Raw genomic sequence first — 22,434 nt, forward strand, 5'->3', positions numbered from 1 at the left:
GCCTTCCCTCCTTTTACCATGGAAGAAAACTTTCTTTCTAAGGCCTCTTGTTATAAAGAGACTGGATCCCTCCTCTGGCACTTCTTCAACAGCATCACTCCAGATACTATCTTCCTCTGTTGTGCATCATCTTTTTTTTTTTTTTTTTAAATACAGTATTTTCCTTTTATTTTTTTTTTTAAGATTTTGTTTATTTGTTTGAGAGAGACAGAGATAGCAACAAAGATAGTGAGAGAGAGCATAAGCAGGGAGGAGAGGGAGAAGCAGGCTCCCCGCTGAGCAGGGAGCCCAACGCAGGACTTGATCCCAGGACCCTGTGATCATGACCTGGGCTGAAGGCAGACACTTAACCATCTATGCCACCCAGGCATCCTACTGCAGATCATCTTGTTCACACTGTACTGAATCATGTCCAGAAGCATGCAAATGTGTTGTCATATTTTATCTCAACAAAATGTGCCCTTAACCTTGCATTCTTCTACCCTAATTCTCTGGACTATTTCATAGAAAAACTCCTTATAATTTTTTTCATGCTTATTGTCTCAATTTCCTCTCTTCACATTGCTCCTTGACTAAACTCCATTCAGGATCCATACTCTACTCAATTCTTGCTAAGTGCTCAGTGATCTCTTCATTGCTACAATGTAACAGTATGTTTTCTCTTTGTCTTATTTGACCCGTTATCCCTTCTTGACAAAGCTAACCACTCCCTGTTCAGATGTACCAAATAAGTGATATATTCCTTTGCCATATTTTATAAAATGACACCCCAACTCACCCAGAATTCCTAGCTCACTTACTCTTTATTTTTCTCCATTGTACTTAATACCATCTCATGGACCACATGTTTACTTCTTGACTTAGTTTATGCCTCCCCCAATTACAATACAGTCTCCATTAGAGCAGCTTATCAGCAGGTTTTTTCATTGCTCTATTTTCCAGACCCAAGGATAGTTTTTGCAAATGGTAATCCCACAAATAAATGCCTGTTCAATAAATACATAAATAATGAATTGAACTTGTAGCTGCTTTCTCATCTCCTTTCATCCACCCTCAGTGCCCACATCTTTCTCCTTCTCTTTCTCCTTCTTCCTTTAATAGTTAAAGAAGCCTACAGATGTGCATTCTTGCCTTCATCCATCACGGCTAGCTCAGAGGAATCTTTAATGTTCACTTTCCCTCATCTCTAACTTCAAAGCAGTTACATCATTCTGTTGGTATTGCCTCGAAACACTTCAAAAGAGCTCTGACATTGTTCTCAGTCTCTTCCTTCCTACTGACAATGCCACAATTATCTCAGTGTTTTCAAGTGTTTGATAAATAATTTCCCTGACTCGTGGTTCTCTTCCCCTATCCTTCCTCCAGTGAATCATTGATCTAAGCATGTCACATACCTGCTTAAAACTGAAAACACTTCCATGTTTTCTAACTGTTAACACATCAAGTTCAAACCTTTGTAATGTCATTTAAGGGCCTTCAAAATATTCTAAATATACCATTCGATTTCTATATTTCATTATTCTCCTACCTTCCAAACTAGTTATATTTTTTTGAGTGACAGATACTTTCATATCTTCATTTAAGCTAGTCTTAGAATTTCCTTTCTACACCATTCCCTTTCAAAGGCATTCTCATTCTAATTGTTTTACACATACCTCAAATAATTCCTTTTTTGTCAGTCTTTCTTAACCTCTAGGCAGAATTAATCACTTCCTCTTTGCACTTCCTTAAAAGTATAATTATGCTTTTGGTATAACACTTATCCTGTAATATTTCCAGTCAGTTATTTGTTTTCATGTCTGCTTCCCTTTTTGGACTATATATCACAGTGACTTGGCGTGTGTGTTCTGGAGTCAGATTGCCTGGATTCAGAATTGGATACTACCATTCTCTAACTGTTCAGTATTGAGCAAATTACCTAATGCTCTAAACCTCGATTTCTTTACACTTAAATTGGTGATATTAGAATTTACATGTCAGAGTTCTTGTAAGGATAAAGTAAGATAACTCATGTACAAGTTCAACTTTATCCCTGGCACTTACTACATTCCCCATTTGCCCTTATTTGATTATAAGCTCCTTGAGTGCAATTTATTTATTTATTTTTATATTATCAGCACCTGAATAAGGTTCAGGAAATGATTAGAGCTAATAAAACTTCATTGAACTTATTTATGTTACATTTTATTACTGTCTACTGGCAATATATAAATAAGCAATGATGTAGAATTGTGTTTTGGTTTGGTTTTAAACTGCAGAGATCAACAAAATATAAAATGTATGGTAATGCACACTTCTTACTATGATTTACTTTATGATCTGTGTACCACTTCTGATGTGTCATATACTTCCCAGGCAGGTTTAATGCTCAGCCTTCTAATCACTAGGTCACTATAAATGTCTAATAGGACCAAATACTGTAGGTGTGCATGTATACACATTGTATACCAAGTGTATACCATCAGTTTTTTCTGCTTAGAGTGTCTGATAGAAAAATAACCAGAATGATTCTGTTATGTTCAAAGTAGTTTCTCAGTTAAAAATTGTCTTCCCAAATGTCTGTTGCAGGAAAGAATATCAAGTATGGCCACTGTCAGGTAGATATTAAACTCCTCCTCCTCATTTTTGATGTTTGCTTGAATAAGGGCTCACTGATTATCCAGGTTTTAAAATGAATGCCAGTTTCAAAGTATGGCTTGATTCTAATTAAGGTTTGAATTTAAAACTATTTTGAAACTCTGCCTTTTTTTTCCAACTTATTGTGATATAATTAATATATAACATTGTGTAAGTTTAGGGTTTATGATGTAATGATTTGATATATGTATATATTATAAAATGATTACTACATAAATTTAGTAAGTACATTTGTCACCTCACATAGTAACAGTTTTTTTTCTCTTTGTGTTGAGAATTTTTAAGATCTATTCTCTTAGCAATTTTCAAATATGCAATATATTCTTGTTTTGTTTTATTTTAAGGTTTTATTTATTTGTTTGAGAGAGAGAGACACAGAGAAAGCAACAGAGATAGCAAGAGAGAGCACTAGTGAGGAGGAGAGGAAGAAGCAGGCTCCCCACTGAGCAGGGAACCCAAAGCTGAGCAAGGAACCCAGGACCTGGGATCATGACCCAAGCCAAAGGCAGACACCCAACTGACTGAGCCACTCAGGCACCCCTACAATATACTCTTACTAACTATAGTCATCATGCTATATATTTTATCTCCAAAACTTATTTATCTTATAACAGGAAATTGTTCCCTTTGACAGCCTTCATCTAGTTCCATGCTCTCTCAACTCCTCCCCACCTCCACCCTTTTCTCCCACCTTTTCTGTTTCTATGAATTCAGTCCTTTAAGAATCCACATGTAAGTGAGATCATACAGCATTTGTCTTTCTCTGTCTGGCTTATTTCCCCTAGCACAATGATCTTAAAAGGTTTATCCATATTGTCACAAACAAATTTATTTCCTTCTTTATGACTGAATAATATTCCATCTATGTATATACCACATTTTTTTATCTGTTGACTCACTGATGGACACTTAGGTTTTTTCCATGTCTTGGATAGTGTAAATAATGCTTCAATGAACATGGGAACCTACTTTTGAACTAATTTAAAATATATTAGTAGAATGATTACCATCAAACCATTGTTAGAGCAAAATTCTCTTTTCATTAGAATTTAAAGGCCAGTGTTTCCAAAACTCAGTTTCTCCAACCCAGCCCTCACTATACAGCCACAGCAGTATATCTGTTTACTGGACAGCTAAACCTGTAAGCCACAAGGACTCTTGAAAATGAACATCTGCAAGTGTGAATAATATGTATTTCTTAGCTATAAAACCACCTTTCTTTTTTCCTTCATTTTGAAAAACACCAAATTTCTGAGCAATCCTTAATGTTTTTTCCTTCTGAACCTAAATTTCTAGGAAGACATAATTTACTGTAGTCTAAGTGAGGTTAAACAGACTTAAGAGTGCGGTTTGGAAACTAACAAGAAGGCTTGGAAAGAAAACAAAGCCAGAGAGGACAGAGCCTCTTTAGTCCTGAAAGTATGAAGAATTCAAGTGGTTATACTGTAGTATGTGCAACCCTGGACTTTGAGTCAAACCTGGATTTGAGTGCTAGCTCTGGAATTTCACTAGCAGTGTGATCTTGAGCAAATCATTGAACTTCTGCAAGCTTTAGTCAGGACCAACTACGTAATTTGCAGGGCATGGTGCATTCTGAAAATATAGGGTTCTGGAGAGGCAGACTTGGTGGTGGTGGGAGGCACCAAGTGTTAACCAAGGCACCAAGCACTCAGTGATCACCAGACTCATCAGGCTTCACTTACAAAGCTCAAACTTATGACTAACAGTATTAAGACTGTTAAGGCTGTGCTTCAGAACATTAAACCAGAAATTCAGGGCCCTTCTAAGCTGAGCCCTGTGCAGTCACGTTGGTGACATGCCCTGGTTTTCGTTTCCTCTTTGGTAAAACCAGGTAACATATCATAAAACTTTACTTATTTTTTGTGTTGTTCTATTTTTAGTGAATTGAAAAAATTTTTTAAAGATTTTATTTATTTGTTTATTTGAGAGAAGGGGGGACACCCATGTACTAGCAGGAGAGAGAGGCAGAAGGAGAGGGAGAGAATCTCATGCAGCCCCTTCATGGGGCTCAATCTCATGACCTTGAGATCATGACTAGAGCCAAAATCAAGAGTCAGCACTTAACTGATTGAACCCACTAGGTGCCCCAAAAATGATTTTAGAAATCAAACTTCTGTAGTAGAAGACATCTAGGGAGTGCCAGGAGCCTGGGTAGTGAGCTATGTTGGGAGGGATAAGATTGTGACACAAAAATCCCAGGAACTTTCAAACTGAGTGTGACCTTGGAGATATATATTCTGTGAAATCTGAAATTTGCCCAAGTCCAAACAATGAGTTTTAAGTAAAACCATGGATAATACATTTTTGAATTCTGTGTTCTTTTAGATATGAGGCTTCTCATGTGCTTGAATTTGCCCCTAATAACTTCTGAAAACAAATGGACTACCCATGTTGTTCATGCTTTCATAGTCCTAGAGAGAGGAGAAGCAGCACAACAGTGATTTCGTTCTATTATTTATTGTTTTGAATCTGTATTTCTAAAATCTCTTTGCAAATTAGTAGAGTTGATGGTTAATAGAACCCAAAAGCTGGTCTCACCGAAAACTGGAACAAAAGATTAAAAACCTCAGAGAATAAAGCCACTCTTTATTCAGTTATTCTTTCTCTCCATCATTCTACTGCTTGTCTTTCTGTCTGTCTCAGTCTGTCTATATAGACTAGTGTTCTGTAACTCTTAATTAATTTTATAGAAAATGGATTGCTCTAATATTCCTGAATGCTTCATCTCTATTCAAGTAACAATCCATGACTACCATGTCTTAGTATTTGCTTGTTACCAGAGAGAGAAACATAGCAGCCCAGCAGGTAATATTCACCCATGGCCACAAAGGTAAAGTAAATCAAACAGGACTTTTTGCTATAAAAAAAATTGATTTTTTTGCTATGAAAGATGACATGACTTATAACATGGGTTAAGAGCTGATTTTCCATGAACAGTTTCATGGAACTGTTCACAAATGCAAGAATGTGACTGCCTTAGATACAATCAAATGTTCTTAATATTCAGGGGGATAACAATGAGCTTTTGACACTGGTAGGTTTAATCTAGTATTAGATCACAGAATATACATGTTTTAATTCCATGGAAGATGAAAGAGGAAGAAAACTGGGATGGAAACCTATGGTAATTTTTAACAACTGTATTGTTTTCTTTTAATTAACATTAAAATATAAAAATTAAAATTAAAAATTAAATTTAAATTAAATTTTAAAATTTAAATTTAAATAAATTAAATTTAAATTTAAAATAAAAAATAAAAAATAAAAGTATTTATTTTTCAGCGTACCTTTATTGCAGAGTTCTTGCTTTACTGTCAAGTAAAGCAATTTTAGAGTAGCTTTATAATCACAGGTAATTTTATAATAGTAGGTATTATCAATATAATTATTTAATTATTGTCAACACTCTTCCTAACCACTAGTACCTTCTTAAAGTAAAAGTATTTGAAAAAGCATTTTGATTTCTTGGTTTTGATTTCATATTGTCACAGTTTTAATTGTTCTTATATAGAAAACCAATGTTGTCTTTGCGTTCTGACAGTATAAACAAAGCAACAAAAGTATGCTATTATTTAACCATTCCATTACAGTCTTGGGGAAAAAAAACCCTGAAAATTTACTAAAAGAGACCAATTAGTTGACAAGCTAGACTTTTCACTGGTATGAACTCAAGCTCTTAAAATATTGATCATAGCAAATATAAGTGAATAAATAAGATACCAAGTGATGATAATTCACTACGGCAAGCTTTGTGTCTTCCAAAATAAACCACAGTTTGTTACAAAATGCCTTGTTTTATTAGTTGTAAATTCTTAATCTACCAAATGGGAATGAAAATGTGTCTTACAAAGGGTACCACAGGGATTTAGTTTGTTAATTGGTATGTATAAAGGTCCTTTGAAAACCACAAATCACTATCCCAAATATAAGGTACTATTAAGTCAAGTTATACCCCAAATTTTGATTATATGAAGTTTGAACAGTGCTTATCTTGGAGTGCAAGTAAAGGAAGGTAAATAAATGAAAATTTCTTGTCTGCCTCTTTTGTGCATGGTACTCTGCTAGGTGGTTAATATGCATTATTTTAGGCAGGTTTCTTTTTGCAGGGGAGGAGGGTGTTTGGAAATTTCTACAAAAAGAACAGAAAAGCCATTTATATTCTACCATTAAAAATTAGATTACCACCTCAACTTATTTGTTTTCAGTTTCTTTCCTTCATTTAAAAAGAAAATCTGTTACAGTTGATCTTTGGACACTATGGTTGCCGACCCCCTATGCGCTTAAAAAGTCATGTGTAACTTTGATTCCCCAAAACTTAACTGGGCAACTGCGTACTGTTGCCCAGAAGACCTGCTGATAACATAAACAGTTGGTTAACATGTATTTTGTCTGTTATATGTATTAAATATTATATTCTTACAATAAAGTAAGCTAGGGACAATAAAATGTTATTAGGGTGCCTGGATGGCTCACTTGGTTAAGTGTCTTCCTTGGGCTCAGGTCATTACCCTAGAGTCCTGGGATCAAGTCCTACATTGGGGTCCTTGCTCGGCAAGGAGTCTGCTTCTCCCTCAGCCCCTCATCCCACTTGTGCTCTCTCTTTCTCTCTCTCAAATAAATAAATTTCAAAAAAAAAAATTTTAGTTTAAAAAAGTTATTAGGAAAAATTATAAAAAACAGAAAATACATTTACAGTACTGTAGTATAAATAACCTGCATATAAGTAGATGACACAATTGAAACTCTTGTTCAGGAGTCAACTGTATTTTCTTTGGTGTATTCCATGTTCACTTTAAATGTTCAAACTATGAAAAATTATGCAAGCAAAATGAAAACCTTTATCCTAAATAAAGGATACTTTTGCTATAAAAGATTTAATTAGCACTCAGATTTTTTTGAAGATTTATTTATTTTAGAGTGAGAGAGATAGAGGAAGGGGGAGAGGCAGACAGAGAGGGAAAGAGAAATTCTCTGGCAGACTCCATGCTGAGTGAAGAGCCAGACTCAGGGTTTAATTCCAGGACCCTGAGATCATGACCTGAGCTGAAATCAAAGTTAGACGCTTAACCAACTGAGCCATCCAGGCACCCTAGCGCTCACACATTTCTATCTGTTTGAACCTTCATTTTTCTAAATATATTATTATATTTACATTATCCAAGTTTATAGCTTTCATATTCTGTTCTATAACTAAAAGTAACATGGGTTTTAAGTACTAGTTTTATATTTATATATATTTAAAGTGCCTCCTATTCCTCCTTTCTTGAGATTTATATATTGGTTCATTTTTAATTGGATGGATTTCATTGTTCAGTCATTTCTTTAAGAATAGTCATTTATGTGACAGTCCCCTGAAGGTTTCTTATTTTATGATAAAGAATGTTGAATGCCATTATACCTGGAAGATATATGGTGGATGATAATAGAGGTGTCACCCTTTTATTCAGAATATTGTAGACTTTCTTGCCCACTGTCTTCTGGTATAGAAGGCTGCCATCTTAAAATCTAGATTAATTTAATATTTTCTTTCACTCTTTTAGTTGATCCTCTCTTTCAACCTGGTCTTGTTAAGCTTTTCATTAAAGATCACATAACTAAGATATGCCTTGGTATTAAGTGCTTTCTCTTAAATGTCCCTAAAACATGTTATATTCTTTAAATATATGGGAAATTTTTTGTTATAATATTTGCTGCTGATAAGCTTGTTTTATTCTCTATCTCAATGATATCAAAGATTTTATGTTTGTTCATCTTTATCTTTCTTGTTCATTGCCTATTTTTCAGTTGCATTTTATCTGTGCTTTTTCAACTTCATTAATTACAGTTACCTCAAAATGTCCCTTTATGTCAGTAATTTGACTTCAGTGAGTGTCTGTTTTGTTTCTTACCTATTCTAATTGATTTATTAGTTCTTTAGAGATGCTGTTTGGTTTGCAGTTTGTATCCTTACATTTGCAACCTCCTGATTCTATTGTTTGTATTTTCATTGCCATTGAGTTATGTTAGCTTTTTCTGAATTCATTTTCTTACTCTACAGCATGAAATAATTTTGAGAAATTTCCTAGATTGGTATTCCATCTATCTTTGGCATACTATGTTTTTCACTTTTATTACTGCAATATATTTGCATAGTTACTCTTCCTTTTCTTTTCATTTACTCAGCCTTGAGGAAATGTGTATAGACAATTCATCACTTTAGAGAGGGATATTTCATAATTTTTGTCTCATCATATTGGGGGCCTTTTTTTTTTTTTTCTCCCTCTTAGCTCCAGTTTGGAAGTTGGATACATCATGAGTACCCACATTTTGTAACTTGAGAAAATGATGGGATTGAGGGAAGTTCAATGTTTATTAGAAGACTTAGGTACTTCTATTTTAAGGGTTTTATTTATTTGTTTGTTTGTTTGCTTATGTATTTCTAAGTGGTGTGTAGCAACATTATTGGTGGAGGAGTCATGGTTATACTTCCCTGGGGAGATATATTGTTTATTAGAGCTAGAAGTTTTACCAAGTGAGTGTTTACGCATGAAACTATTAGTCTGTACAATATAGTCAGCTTTACTATTTACACTTTCCTGTTTCACTCTCTGCTCACCATAAGCTCTGTCATTCCTCTTCTGGGTGAAGAGGAAAAAGATTAAAATATATTACATATGATTATAAAGATTAGAATACATTATATAAAATACATTATATAAATGTGCTTAACTTCAGAACTAGAGGTCGTTATGAGAGTTCTCAGCATTTTGTCATTTCACCAATAAATCTCACTGGAGGTGAGGATGAGATTAAGGAGTCAAAAATTCACTTCTGTGAGCAGGGCAAACTCTTCTTACTGTACCACTGTTGTGTTGTTTGCTTCTTTGTTTCAATTAAAGTCAATGGCTTTGGGATTTGTGCCTTTTCTTCTTCAGACATTGTTCATTTCTGTTGTTTACTTGTTGTTTATTTACATTTATAATTTCTTGCCCATTTCATTAGCTGTTGAAGTAAAAAGAGTCTGTATTGCATCTTCAGTCCATTCTTTCTCAACTAGCTTTTACAATAATACAAACACAAAAGACTGAATATTGCTATTTTACAGCTGAGAGTTAAGTAAATTGTCCACCATTATGTAGTGATAACTGACTAGGCTAGAATTAAAACCTATCTTCACTTCTAGGTTATTTATGGACTAAACTGAAATTATAATTGAAAATAAAGCTAACAAAATGATTTATTTTGCCTGGCTGCAAATATTTCTTCTTCAAGGTGATAGTTTTTTAAAAGAAGAGCCAATTTTCACTGGTTTTATTATTGTTTTTTTAAAGTCTTTATAGACCCTTTTATTACCTGTACCCTCAACATACAGCTCCTACTAGGTCCACTACCTGTCTTTGGTAGCTGACTGCACAGACAAGCCCAGAGTGAGTGAAACTTTACCAAATTCCAGCCATGTAATTTTCAGTGATATCAAAGCAGAAAAATCAAGGGAAGGGTATGGAACTGTCTCACACTGAAGAAGACTAAAAAGATACAGTTAAATGAAAACTGTGATTCTCGACTGGATCCTTTTTGCTATAAAAGATTTCATTAGGAAAATGTTGAAATGGGGCTCAATGTTTGTTTGTTTGTTTGTTTGTTTTTTAATTTGATGGTTTTACTGTGGTTATGTACAAGAATGTACATTTTAGAAAATATAAAAGTTTTTTGGGATGATGTGGCATTGGTTTGCAAAATTATTCTAAATGGTTCAGAAAAAATATTTCTTTGTTACTATTCTTACAAGATTTTCTATTTATTTGAGGTCATTTCAAAATAAAAGTTAAAAAATATGTATATTGTCTTGATATCGAATACAGAGTTGGATTCAAACCAGGATCAAATGTTTTCACATGGTGTTCACTCTTCTCTTTTCAGGTGCTGGTCTCTTGAGTCATCCTGTTTTTACCCAGGAGCCAGAAGATGTTATTTTTCCTTTGGATTTATCAAAATCTGAAATCATCCTGAATTGTGCTGCCAGTGGTTATCCTTCACCCCATTATAGGTAAAGTCCTAGCTCTGGGCACCACACTGTTTTTTTCCTTTGTCTTGGATATAAAATATACATACAATAAAGTGCTTAGACTTACCTGATTTGAAGGATGCAGCTCAGTCTGTGATTTTTTTTTACATAGATATACAGCTGGGTACCACCACTCAAATAAAGATGCATGCATTTTCAGTATCCTCAACTGTCCCTTCATGACACTTTCCAGGTGATAACTACTCTACCCCCCAGCCCAGGACTCTGTCTTATTCATTAGATGACTTAGAAGATTTATTCTTGAGATTAGTGTCATGGAGTGCCATGTTGTGGCTAGAGTTGAGAGAGGGGAAAAAAAAAGAGAGAGAGATAGAAGGATAAAGGAAGAAAGGAAAGGGGAAAAAAATGAGAAAAGAAATGGAACCCAAAGACAGAGGGAGAGAGGGAAGGGAAAAATAGGCAGGTAGAAAGAATCACAAGAAGATAGGAGGAAAGCAGGAAATAAAAAGAAATAGAAAGGAGAAAAAGCAAGGAAAAGAAAAGATTTGCTTCTTCAATTTGAAAGGCTCTGAAGTAGAAGCTGCCTTATTCCCCCAATTTGGGGCTACAGGCTCAGTTGTCCCATATACAGTGACTATGAAAATGTTCCCCTAAACAATTTTTATCAGACTTTTTTCAATTTTATAAATTTTCTTTTATCAGGTCAATTCCTGTGACTCCACTGACCAGTCACATTACCCAAAAAACACTGATTTTAGAAATACATGCTGAAGACAGCGATGCACCTCTAAGGCAGAAAAAGATGTTTTTTTCTGGGCAAGTAGAAAAAAATTGTATTTGTTTCTCACATATTACCTGTAGAATAATTAGAAAAAAGTCAGTGATGTTTTTCTTCTTACAAGGTTACAGTAAAAACAGAGGGGTGCCTGTGTGGCTCAGTAGGTGAAGTGTTGGACTCCTAATTTGCTCTGGTCATGATCTCAGGGTCATGAGATCAAGCCCCACATGGGTCCCCCCACTGAGCATGGAGACTGCTTAGGATTCTCTCTCCCTACCCCTCTGCCCTGCCCTTCTACCAAACATGCATACATGTGCACGTGCTCTCTCTCTCTCTCTCAAAAAAAAAAAAAAAGGCAGAATTAGATCCACATTGTGAATAGAATTCACAAAATTAAATATATATGTATATATATTATAAATATATGTTTATTTAAATATATAAATATAATATTTTAAATATATTTAAATATATAATATATATTAAATATAAATATGTATATACACACACACACCATGCTTGTGTAAATAATAAGGATATTTTGTTGGTAAGAACTGCATATGCTATGTGAATATCAGAAAAGACAATAAAAATTAAAATGACTATTATAGTTTTGTGTTCTAAAAGCATTTTTTCTGAAGTCTTAATTTTTAACACTGAAAGTAAATCAAAGCACATGGAAAGTAACAATTTCAGTCTATTTTAGCAAAAGAAATTGGTTTTGCCTACTTTTTTATGTTGCATTAGAAATATCATACTTATATGTATAATTACTTTGATCTTAAAATGTCTACTTAATTTAATAAATGGCTTAAATGCACAAAGTTAGAGACAACTCTCACCTTGTATTTTATTGTGCTTACCTTTGCATTTTTTTTTACAACAAAAGAAATGCAAAGCTATGTCTTCTCATTACTTACTAAAGCTTCCCTGTCTATAATATACCCAAATGAATGAAGCCCATCAGTTAGTTAAAGATCATTTACTTTATAAATTAGTTCTCTCAATTCAGGGTTTGTCTGTTTGTTTGTTTTCCTTAAACAGTAGTTGGTATTATTTAATTCAACATATGGTTGAATATATAAAAATCGGATTAATACATTTTTCACAGTTACTTAATACTTAAAATTGTAATTTTATTTTTGAGAGCTAATTTGAACATCACCATTGATAGGGTTTATTAGAGAAGAGGAAAAGTGTATCTGAATTCCTGTAAAATAGGAAATATTAGCTAAGTATAGATAAGATAAATCATCAGTCAATCATATAGTTATATAATTGGCTTATAACAGGCAGAAATATGTAAAGTAGTGGTTTTCATGACAATTTGCTCATTAGTTTTTACTTATGAAGAAATATTCTGAATGAAGAGACTGTATATTTCACTGTTGTTAAAGGGTTCTGTTTCTAAGAGACATAAATTAGTAGGCTAAAGACAGGTAATTTAGCTTCTTACTTTCAATCCCTTTAACCTGGTTTAGCTCATCTCTAATATTACAGCATAAAACACTCGTAGGCTAGAAGTTTTGGGAAAAGAGTGAAAAAAGAACTGTTTTTAATGCTTAAATGTCAGACTCAGACCTACTTTCCATGATAATAAAGCAAAGGGCAAAGATATTTCAGATAATGCACATTAGCAACAAAATGTGAAATTTTAGTTTTAATATGACCCTTTCTATCTTAAATTTTATTAAAGGGACTCACTCCTAATCTTAGATTGTGTGTGTGTGTGAGTGCACACATGTGTGTAATAGAGGGAAAATCGTTATGATAGACATTCTGATTTATTTGAGAGAATTTGAATATACTGTGAAGTCATATGAAAGAGCCCTTGATTAGAATGAAGAGTTATCCATTTCAAGTCACAGTTCTGATAGTTAATGTATGACTTTGGAACAATAATTTCTCTCTCCTGGCATCAACTTCCTTATCCATAAAGGAAGGATGTGGTTGATTTTAAGACATGTTTTCCTTCTTCTTTTTTTTTTAATATTGAGTATATTATTTCCAAAGTTAACACTTTTCTTTGACATAGTGTAATATCACTATTGTACTTAAAAATTTATCAATAATTCATTAATATTATCTAGTATTACCTAGTATTCAGCCTTCCCAGATGGGTTCATACATATTTTTTCTAGTTGGCTTATTCCAATCAATTTTTAAACTTTATTAAAAAAGATTTTATTTATTTATTTGCCAGAGAGAGAGCACGGGGTGTGGAGGGGTGAGTGACAAGAAGAGGGAGAAACAGGCTACCGGCTGAGCATGGAGCCCAGTGCAGGGCTCGATCCCAAGACCCTGGGATCATGACCTGAGATGAAGGCAGACATTTAACCAACTGAGCCACCCAAGCATCCCAAAATCAATTTTTAAATTAGGTTATCACAATGTCCAAAAAATAGCAAGGAAGATTTTGTGGCTGGAAAGAACTCAATACCAAGGTTCACAGTCTCACAGAGAGGGACAAAAGCAGAATCAGAATCAAAACATCAGTTCAACTAAGTGAGAAAAGGTGGTCACTGGTTAAGTGGATAAAATAAATAGTCTGTTGCTGGCTGGCAGAGATCCATAGACCTCTTTTTTAATTTTTTCTACTTTGTTTTATTATTTTTCCCCCATCCTCATGAAGTTTATATATTCATTTATTTATTGTTTTAATTAACATATAACATATTATTGGTTTCAGAGGCACAGGTCTGTGATTCATCAGTCTTATATAATACCCAGTGCTCATTACATCACATGCCCTCCTTAATGTCTAGCACCCAGTTACCCCATCCCTCCACCCCCACATGTTTTCCTTCTTTTAGTAATTTCTCCTTAGGAAAAGAAATATCATGAGGGAAAAGAAGCAATATCTAAAGCGTAACTTTGGAAATAGTTTAAAAGCAACCTGTCTTCCAGTCACTTACTTCCAGTGGAGTGAACACATTCACAAACAGGATTTTAGTGCAAGTGTGAAAGATATAGAAATGGGAGGCAAATGTGAATAAATCTTTCAATGGAAAGAATTGCTCCTAATTTTTTTAAAGACCAGGTAACACATGAGAATTAAAGAGGAAGCTTTGCAAGGGGAAGGAAAATGGGTTACCCAAAGTTGGTACATGGGTGGGATTGATTATACTTAAAAGTCTAATATAATCAAATGGCAGTGAGCTTATTCCAGCTCAGAATATTTATTTTATTTGGGAAAATGTAGCAACACACACATAATTGATTTCTGTGCTGGATATATTCTATGAGAAGAAAGTCTTTGAATGTCAGCTTTCTGACAGATCTCCTCTTGACCTGATCAGCACAGGAAGTTCCTTTCTCTAATTTAGTCTGCTCTACCTTAGTCATGAAGACATTCTTAAGTCTGAGAAGGTCTGGGCATCTTTGACTAAAAGTCATAGCAGTAGTCACTCTGCCCTTCTATTCTTTTCATTCATTTCCTCCTTTCATCTTCTTAACAACCCCAAGGGATAAAGCAGGATATATATTATTGTGCAAATAAATTGATAGCTATGACTTCTGGAGAAATTAGATGACTCATCCAGGGATACAAAGGAAGGGAATGTCAAAGCTAGGCCAAGGACTCTTTTCACAAGGGCAGTGATGTGAAATTTAGTACACATTACAATCACCCAGAGAGACTGTTACAAATTTAGATTTTTGGATGTCTCCTTCATAGGTTTAGGGATGGGCTCAGAAATAAGCACTTTTAACAAGCACTCACTATAATTCTAAAACAAGGCCTAGTTCTGAAACACACACACATACACACACACACACACACACACACACACATCATCTAATAACAACAAACATAGCCTCCAGCCATTATATTCTTGATACAGGGCTTAACTACTTAATATTGAAGGAGGTTCTCCAGAAAAAAGTCAAGATTTTAGTTCAAATTCATTATGTTTCCGGGAATTAATATGATATTAATGCAGATGCTGAAAATAATCATTTAAAACATATTTCCTACTTTGCATTGTAGGAAAATTCTCTTGGGTATGCAATCCTATCAGTAACGTGTTTATGACAATCACTTGAATTCATTAATACTATTTCTCCATTGATTTAAACATATTAATTAGGACAAAGCCCACACCAGGGGCTGAACCCCTGATCTATATGCACAGTTTAATAATCATTGTACCATAGTGATTAGAACGATTATGGGGATACTGTGAAAAATTCATTTGCTGTAGCTAAGCCAACAACTTTGAATTTGTGTTGAAAAACAATTACCGAGCTTAATTAGGAGCATGTAATGATGACAGCAGTTATTTCAGTGATTGATTCCAAAATTAAAGAGAGCTGGCAAACTAAGTGTGGTATATCCTTTGCTTTGAAAATGAAAGGGAACATGGAGGTCCAAAGATCATGCCCTGTAAGCAAATTGTGAAAGACAGCATTATGGAGCTGGTGAGAACAATATTAGAGTCTTGGGATAAGCCTAAAAAAGAAAATGTCTCTATTTTTTTTTCCTGCTAACACTGAGAACAAAAAAACTGTACAGATTTCTCTAGAAAAAAAATTTGACAAAGTTCAGGCAAATGAAATACACTGGTTTTAGCTGTTGTCTTTCAATTTCTCTTTATTAAATGGAAACTGAGGTACATAAGAACTGGCTAAACAATTTTAAAGTTGATTGAAAACCTCTGATTGATGTGATATTTGGTCAGTCACCTCTCATCTTTAATAGGGTGGAGAATTACCTAAGTTTGTATTTCTTTTCTACTATGGTAGACATTGGCCATACTCTCTACATTGGATTTTTCAAGATGTTCTTAAGAAATTCAATGACATTCAGAACAATATTGTAAGATGTAATTTCTTTTGTAGAGTTAACCACCTCATCAAAATATTTTTAATATGATATTAGCATGAAAGGGAGAAAATCACAGCAAAGCTGGCATAGATTCTGAAAACACATAGTTTGGAAATTAGCTATGTTCTATAAGGTAAAGCCTTTCATTTGTTTTTCTGAAAGTTAGAGGGTGAAAGGTGGGGGAAGTAGGTTTGGTTAGAGATAACTACTGGGTATTCGTTCATCTTAAAATGAGCAAATGGAATTTTATAAAACATCTTACAGTTCTTCAAAAATAAATATAACTGTAAGACCCTTCTGCTACTTAATTCATGTACTAAAAGATTGTTGACTAATAGGTAAGCCAAGCCTAAAATAAAAACCTCCCAAATTGCATTTGTTTTGTTAAAGTACAATTTTAGGTTGGCATCTCTAAGTACTGCTGAAATATATTCAGCGTGATTAATTTTCCAAATAAGAGATGAACAGAGACAATCATGTTCTAAAATAGGTTATTATTGTTTTGTTATCAACATCAAATTGGCGTTGGAAAATCTTTGCTGGCTTTCTTCATCCCATTTGTAATAAATGCTTCTTGGATTTCTATCTCTAAATCATTTTCAATGTCCAATTTTTTAGTATCAGTTGTGGAGGTTCAGGTATGGTATGTGTTATTTGATGAGTCACTGAAGTAATAGAATGGCCAGTATTATTCACTGAATCTTTCAGTTTTACTTCTCATGTCAAGAGTTATATTGCCTGTTTGTACACACTTAGTGAATGTTTATAATTCATAAAGAGTGGAAGATCTTTCAAGTAACCTAGTTATTAATATCACTGAACTCCTGAAGACAATCATCTTTGGTGAAACTGAAGAATTGTCTTCATGTGTAACCATGTTTGTTGTTTGTTGTTTTTTAAAATAGTCCTAGCAATTAAATATATACACACATATGTAAATGGTCCTAGCAGTCACAACCGCATGTTTTTTAAGACTAGGAGTGGTCAACTCTGTATATTATAACATGACTTAATTTTTTTCCCTTGAAGGTGGAAACAAAATGGCACAGATATTGATTTTACCATGAGTTATCACCACAGGTTGGATGGAGGCAGTTTGGCAATCAGTAGCCCCCATACAGATCAAGATATTGGCATGTACCAGTGCCTGGCCACCAACGCTCTGGGGACGATTCTGAGTCGGAAGGCAAAGCTCCAATTTGCATGTGAGTTTGTGGGGGAAAATCTAATCCCTGTGTATTTTTAATACAATATTTTTTATATTCATATTAGGAAAAAAAATCTGGCTTTCCTAATTATCTGTTCTTTGAGAGTGATTAATTTATGGAGGTAAAAAGTTTTAACTGCATTTTGTGAATTCAGACTCTTGGGGCTAGTCAAAATCCTCTTTAAAAAAGAAGGAAATATCAGTGTTATTTTATAAATTATGTTTAGAAACATCTCTAAAAGTTCCAGATATAAATATTAAGAAAAAGATATATGACATATTACTATTTTTCTTTCTTTCTTCTTCTTTTGAAAATGAAAGGGAACATGGAGGTCTTCTTCTTCTTCTTCTTCTTCTTCTTCTTCTTCTTCTTCTTCTTTTGCATTATATATTAGTGTTCAGAGCATGGGAAGAAAAAGCTAAGGGTAGAGATGTCTTTTGGGGGAGGTGGGTGTTCTCCCAGGAAAAGTGATTATGCACCCACAGTTTGATGTAGGTGGAAATAAAGTGGTTGCCAAAGGCAGGCTTTATATTAACTGTAACAGTGTCCAGCTGCATCACATAAATGTCATCCAGGCAATTACCTTGGTGACATTTGAGGGTATTAGCAGATGAACAATAGACATATTGCCTCTTATATCCTTTATGTGTAGTGTTTCCAGGGACTGAAATGTTTCATATTGGATCCAGGAATAGCCTTGATTGAAAGTAATTATATCTGTTGATGTAGATGGGAGAGAAGCCTTGAATTTTTCTCTTTTTCTTTTTTTCAATTTCTCTCTTTACACCTCCTCCCCCTACCCCTCCTTCATCCCGCCCACCTGAGAGGATATATCAGGAGGCCAAAGAGTTAGCAGCTAACCCTTTGGGTGCTCATGGAAAGGCACATTCTGCTGTTATTTTGAAAAAGTAGCTGTTTTGAAATTTGAAATATGTAATAAAATACATATCCAGATCCTATCTTGCAGAACTACTGTAGTCATCAGTAGATACACGAATTAATAATTAAGTTTGTCTCCCGTTGCAGGTCTTGTGTTCCAAAGATCCCTTGCTTCACATACAGTTCCCCTTATGTTGGCCATTTTAGGAATGGTCTTATTTCTGAATATGTGTGTGTGTATGCTCATGTGTGCATTATATAGGTATATACAAGCATTATATAGGTATATACATACACGTATATGTATGTGGTCATATATACACAGACACACATGTGTGTACACACATGCATTGCTAAATGTATCTGAAAGTGTTTATATATGTGGAAATAGAAAGTTAACACAGAATTTTATGGAGCTAAGTGGAATATGAACAAAGGCTGGTGGCGATTTTGAAACTTAAGATAAAGGTAATCACAATACTTGATTTCTGCATTTTGCCTAAGATCATCAGTTGGAAAAATAAAAGAGAACAAAATGCTGATCAGAAACTTATATTGTAGAAATAAATAATTGCTGTAGACACTTTGAATGATCCTGCCACAGTGATTATTTCTCCTGCTTGAATAGGATATGACTCTAGAACATACACATGACTTGGATCAGATTCCATAGGATCAATTGGACTTTCTGGTAGAGGAAAATTCATACAGCACAGTTATTTGTTTTACCTTGAGTGTCTCTAGAGCTATGGATTCTATCTATTCATGACAATAACTGAATACCTGTACCTGAAGTTAATGCGCTGTGCTTAACGAAACCATAGATTTCCTCTTCTCCTTCCCCTTTTTAAAGAAAAATGTGTTTTTAAATTCCCTACATTATTATTTCTTACCCTTCTTCCGTTTTAAAAAATATATGTAACTAGGGGCACCTGGGTGGCAGTTAAGCGTTCAACTCTTGGTTTTGGCTGGGGTCATGATCTCAGGGTGATGAGATAGAGCTCTGCGTTGGGCTCTGCACTCAGCATGGAGTCTGCTTGAGGTTCTCTCTCCCTCTCCTTCTGCCCCTCCCAGTTGTGCTTTCTTTCTCTCTCTCAAATAAATAAATCAATCTTCAAAAAAAAAAAAAAAATACATGTAACTAGGAGCCTCTCTATGTTATAATATGTCTGCTAAAAAAAAAAAAGAGAAAAAATTTATATTAAGAAGAAATTATATACTTTTATTTGGATGAGTGGGAGAAATCAGTTCTGGCCTATATCCATTAACTGATGTTTCTTCTGCAAACTTAAGGAAGGAATTTTTAGGTTCCATGTCTGAAATTTAGGGAAACAAAAACAAAAACCACACCATCCTGTCTCTCTGTCCAGAACCTGTTGTGGTGCCAATATGTCTGAAATGTTTCCTGCTGGGTCAAGGGAGAGATTTACTTGAGTGTAATTATGTATCTTCATTTGAACCACACTAAGCGTAACCAGCACATTTTCGTAATATAGAATTATTTCCCTCCATCTCCTGTGTCTTGTAAGTACCCTGTGAACTCACTTAAGTCAGTTGTTCATTCTGCATAGTAAAGTACAGCTTTAGAAAAGGTGAAAATGCCAGATTTAACTTTGCCACATAGTGTTGTATAGCTCTCTGCAGTTTCCTCAAGGTGGTTTACATGAGGATCTTAGAAATGAATCAAAAAAGTGTTGGTAACTTATGGCCCAGGAGCCTCTATTTACAAATCCTTTGTTCTAATCTCATTTTAAAATATAAGGTTTAGGTTTGTTTTTTTGCAATATAGATTTTCTGTAATTTCATCCAAAGAAATTACATTTGTATCCACATATAAATCTATAGACAATTTGAGAAATGTCTATTCTTAGAGAAGGAGAGAAAGGGAAGAGAGAGAGAGAGAGAGATAAGAGAAAAAATGGTAGAAGGGATATGCTTGGCCAAGAATAAGTTTTCCTATGAAAACACACTCAACATCACTAACCATTATGAAAATGTAAATCAGAACCAAAAGATACTGCTTCACACCCATTACGATGACTGTTATTAAAACACAAACACTCACTGGAAAAATAACATATATTTGCAAGGATGTGGAAAAATTGGAATGCTTGTGCTTTGGTGGTTGGAATGTAAAATGGTAGAGCTATTGTGAAAGACAGTATAACAGTTCCTCCAAAAAAATTTAACAGAATTACCACATAACACAGCAATTCCACTTCTGTATATGTACCTCAAAGAATTGAAGGCAGGACTCATACAGATATTTGCATACCCATTATTTACAGCAGCATTATTCTCAATAATTAAAAGGTAGAAACAACCCAAATGTCCATCAACATAAATAAAGAAAATGTAGTGTGTATGTGTGTGTGTGTGTGTGTGTGTGTGTGTGTGTATAGAATAGAATATTATCCAACTTTAATAAAAAGGAATAAAAGTCTGATACAACATGTATGAAACTTCACAACATCCTGCTAAATGAAACAAGCCAAAAACAAAAGGACAAATATTATATGATTTCACTTATCTGATGTAACTAGAAAAGCAAATTCATAGAGACAGATGGCAGAGCGGTGACTGCTAGGGACTGGGTGGAGGGAAGAATCCGGAGTTAGCGTTTAATTAATACAGAGTTTCAGTTTGAGATGATGAAAAGTTCTGGAGATGAATGGTGGTAATGATTACATAATCTGAGTGTTCCGTTCCACTAAATTGTACACTTTAAAATGTTTAAAATGGTAAATTTTATGTTATGTGTCTTTTATTACTATTTTTGAAAATAATATCATCAGAATTCAGTGGAATTTTTTCTCCATCATAATTCTTAAAAGAAGAAAAGAAAAAGAGAAGTTTTTCTTATTAAGTATCTGTTCTGATTCTTTTTACACAGCAAATAGAGTCTAAATGCTAGTCTCTAGCCAAATTGAAAGTTCTTAAAGTATTAAGACCTGTATCTTCAGTTTAATTTGAATTTCTCACCACCGCCTTCATAAATTTCCAACAATGCCCATTTTGGTACAAAAGGATTTTGGTAGGTTGTATAACGATGGTAGCTGAATACTAAGATTTTTGATACAGACAGATCTGACTTCAAATTCTATCTCTGTCAAATATCTAGTGGTAAAATCAGGCCACCTCTGAACAATAGTAAGCCTCTGTTCTGAAATGTATACAGTGGAAATTACAGCTTCAGCCACAAGATACAGACCTGGATTGCAAAGCCCTGGTACTTTATAGGCATTTGTGAAATGATAGCTCTAATTCTTCTGCTACCTTTAATTACCTCCCTCAATTTGACCATTTATATTTCACACTGCTATAGTTACTCATAGAAAAATCTGCTTTTTTTTTTTAAGATTTTATTTATTTATCAAACAGAGATCACAAATAGGCAGAGAGGCAGGCAGAGAGAGAGGGGGGGGGAAGCAGGCTCCCCGCCAAGCAGAGAGCCCGATGCAGGGCTCGATCCCAGGACTCTGGGATCATGACCTGAGCCGAAGGCAGAGGCTTTAACCAACTGAGCCACCCAGGCGCCCCTAGAAAAATCTTCTAACTTACATTTTAAAACTTCCTCTGGACTAGTTCCTTCTCTTGTTTTCAAGACTTTTAGGTGCTTTGACATATGTTAACTTTCTTGGGCCAGGCAACCAGCATAGCAGATAGATGCTATTGTTTTTCCTATTTTACAGATTAAAAGCCTGAGGCTCACTGAGATTGGGGCTTTTTAGAGGTCCGTTGTTAGAGAACCAAATGAAACTTGTGTATAAAAGTTGAGATTCCTGAGGGCACGCCTTTCATGTTACAGTATCCTTCCCAAACAGTCCCCACACAAAACCTGTGTGCTGCTTTTTTTAATTGAATTTGCCATTGGCATAGTAATTACCTAAATATTAAGCCATATCTCCAGGACAGTTAGCTTCACAATAAGCTTGGTGGTAGATGCTATTGAAACCCTGTCCAGATCCTATTTAATGGACAGTGTCCCCATCCTCAGCTTTTAATGACCACAGCTGCACCTGGTCTAGAGTTTATACCCCAGACTCCCTGTGGGATCAGGCTGAAGCCAGACAAGAGCTGA

General features: G+C 34.6%; 1 protein-coding gene across 1 annotated transcript in view; it reads left to right on the forward strand.

Annotated features, from left to right (window-relative positions):
- The window catches only part of CNTN6 (contactin 6), a 246,849-nt gene that overhangs the window by 69,518 nt on the left and 154,897 nt on the right, over positions 1–22,434 (forward strand). The window contains 2 exon segments of the mRNA XM_032867430.1: positions 10,558–10,684; positions 17,296–17,471. Of these exon segments, the coding sequence (XP_032723321.1) occupies positions 10,558–10,684; positions 17,296–17,471 (303 nt within the window).

The sequence above is a fragment of the Lontra canadensis genome, unplaced genomic scaffold (assembly GCF_010015895.1).
Source record: "Lontra canadensis isolate GAN:19392208 unplaced genomic scaffold, GSC_riverotter_1.0 scaffold34, whole genome shotgun sequence".
Classification (NCBI taxonomy): Eukaryota; Metazoa; Chordata; class Mammalia; order Carnivora; family Mustelidae; genus Lontra; species Lontra canadensis.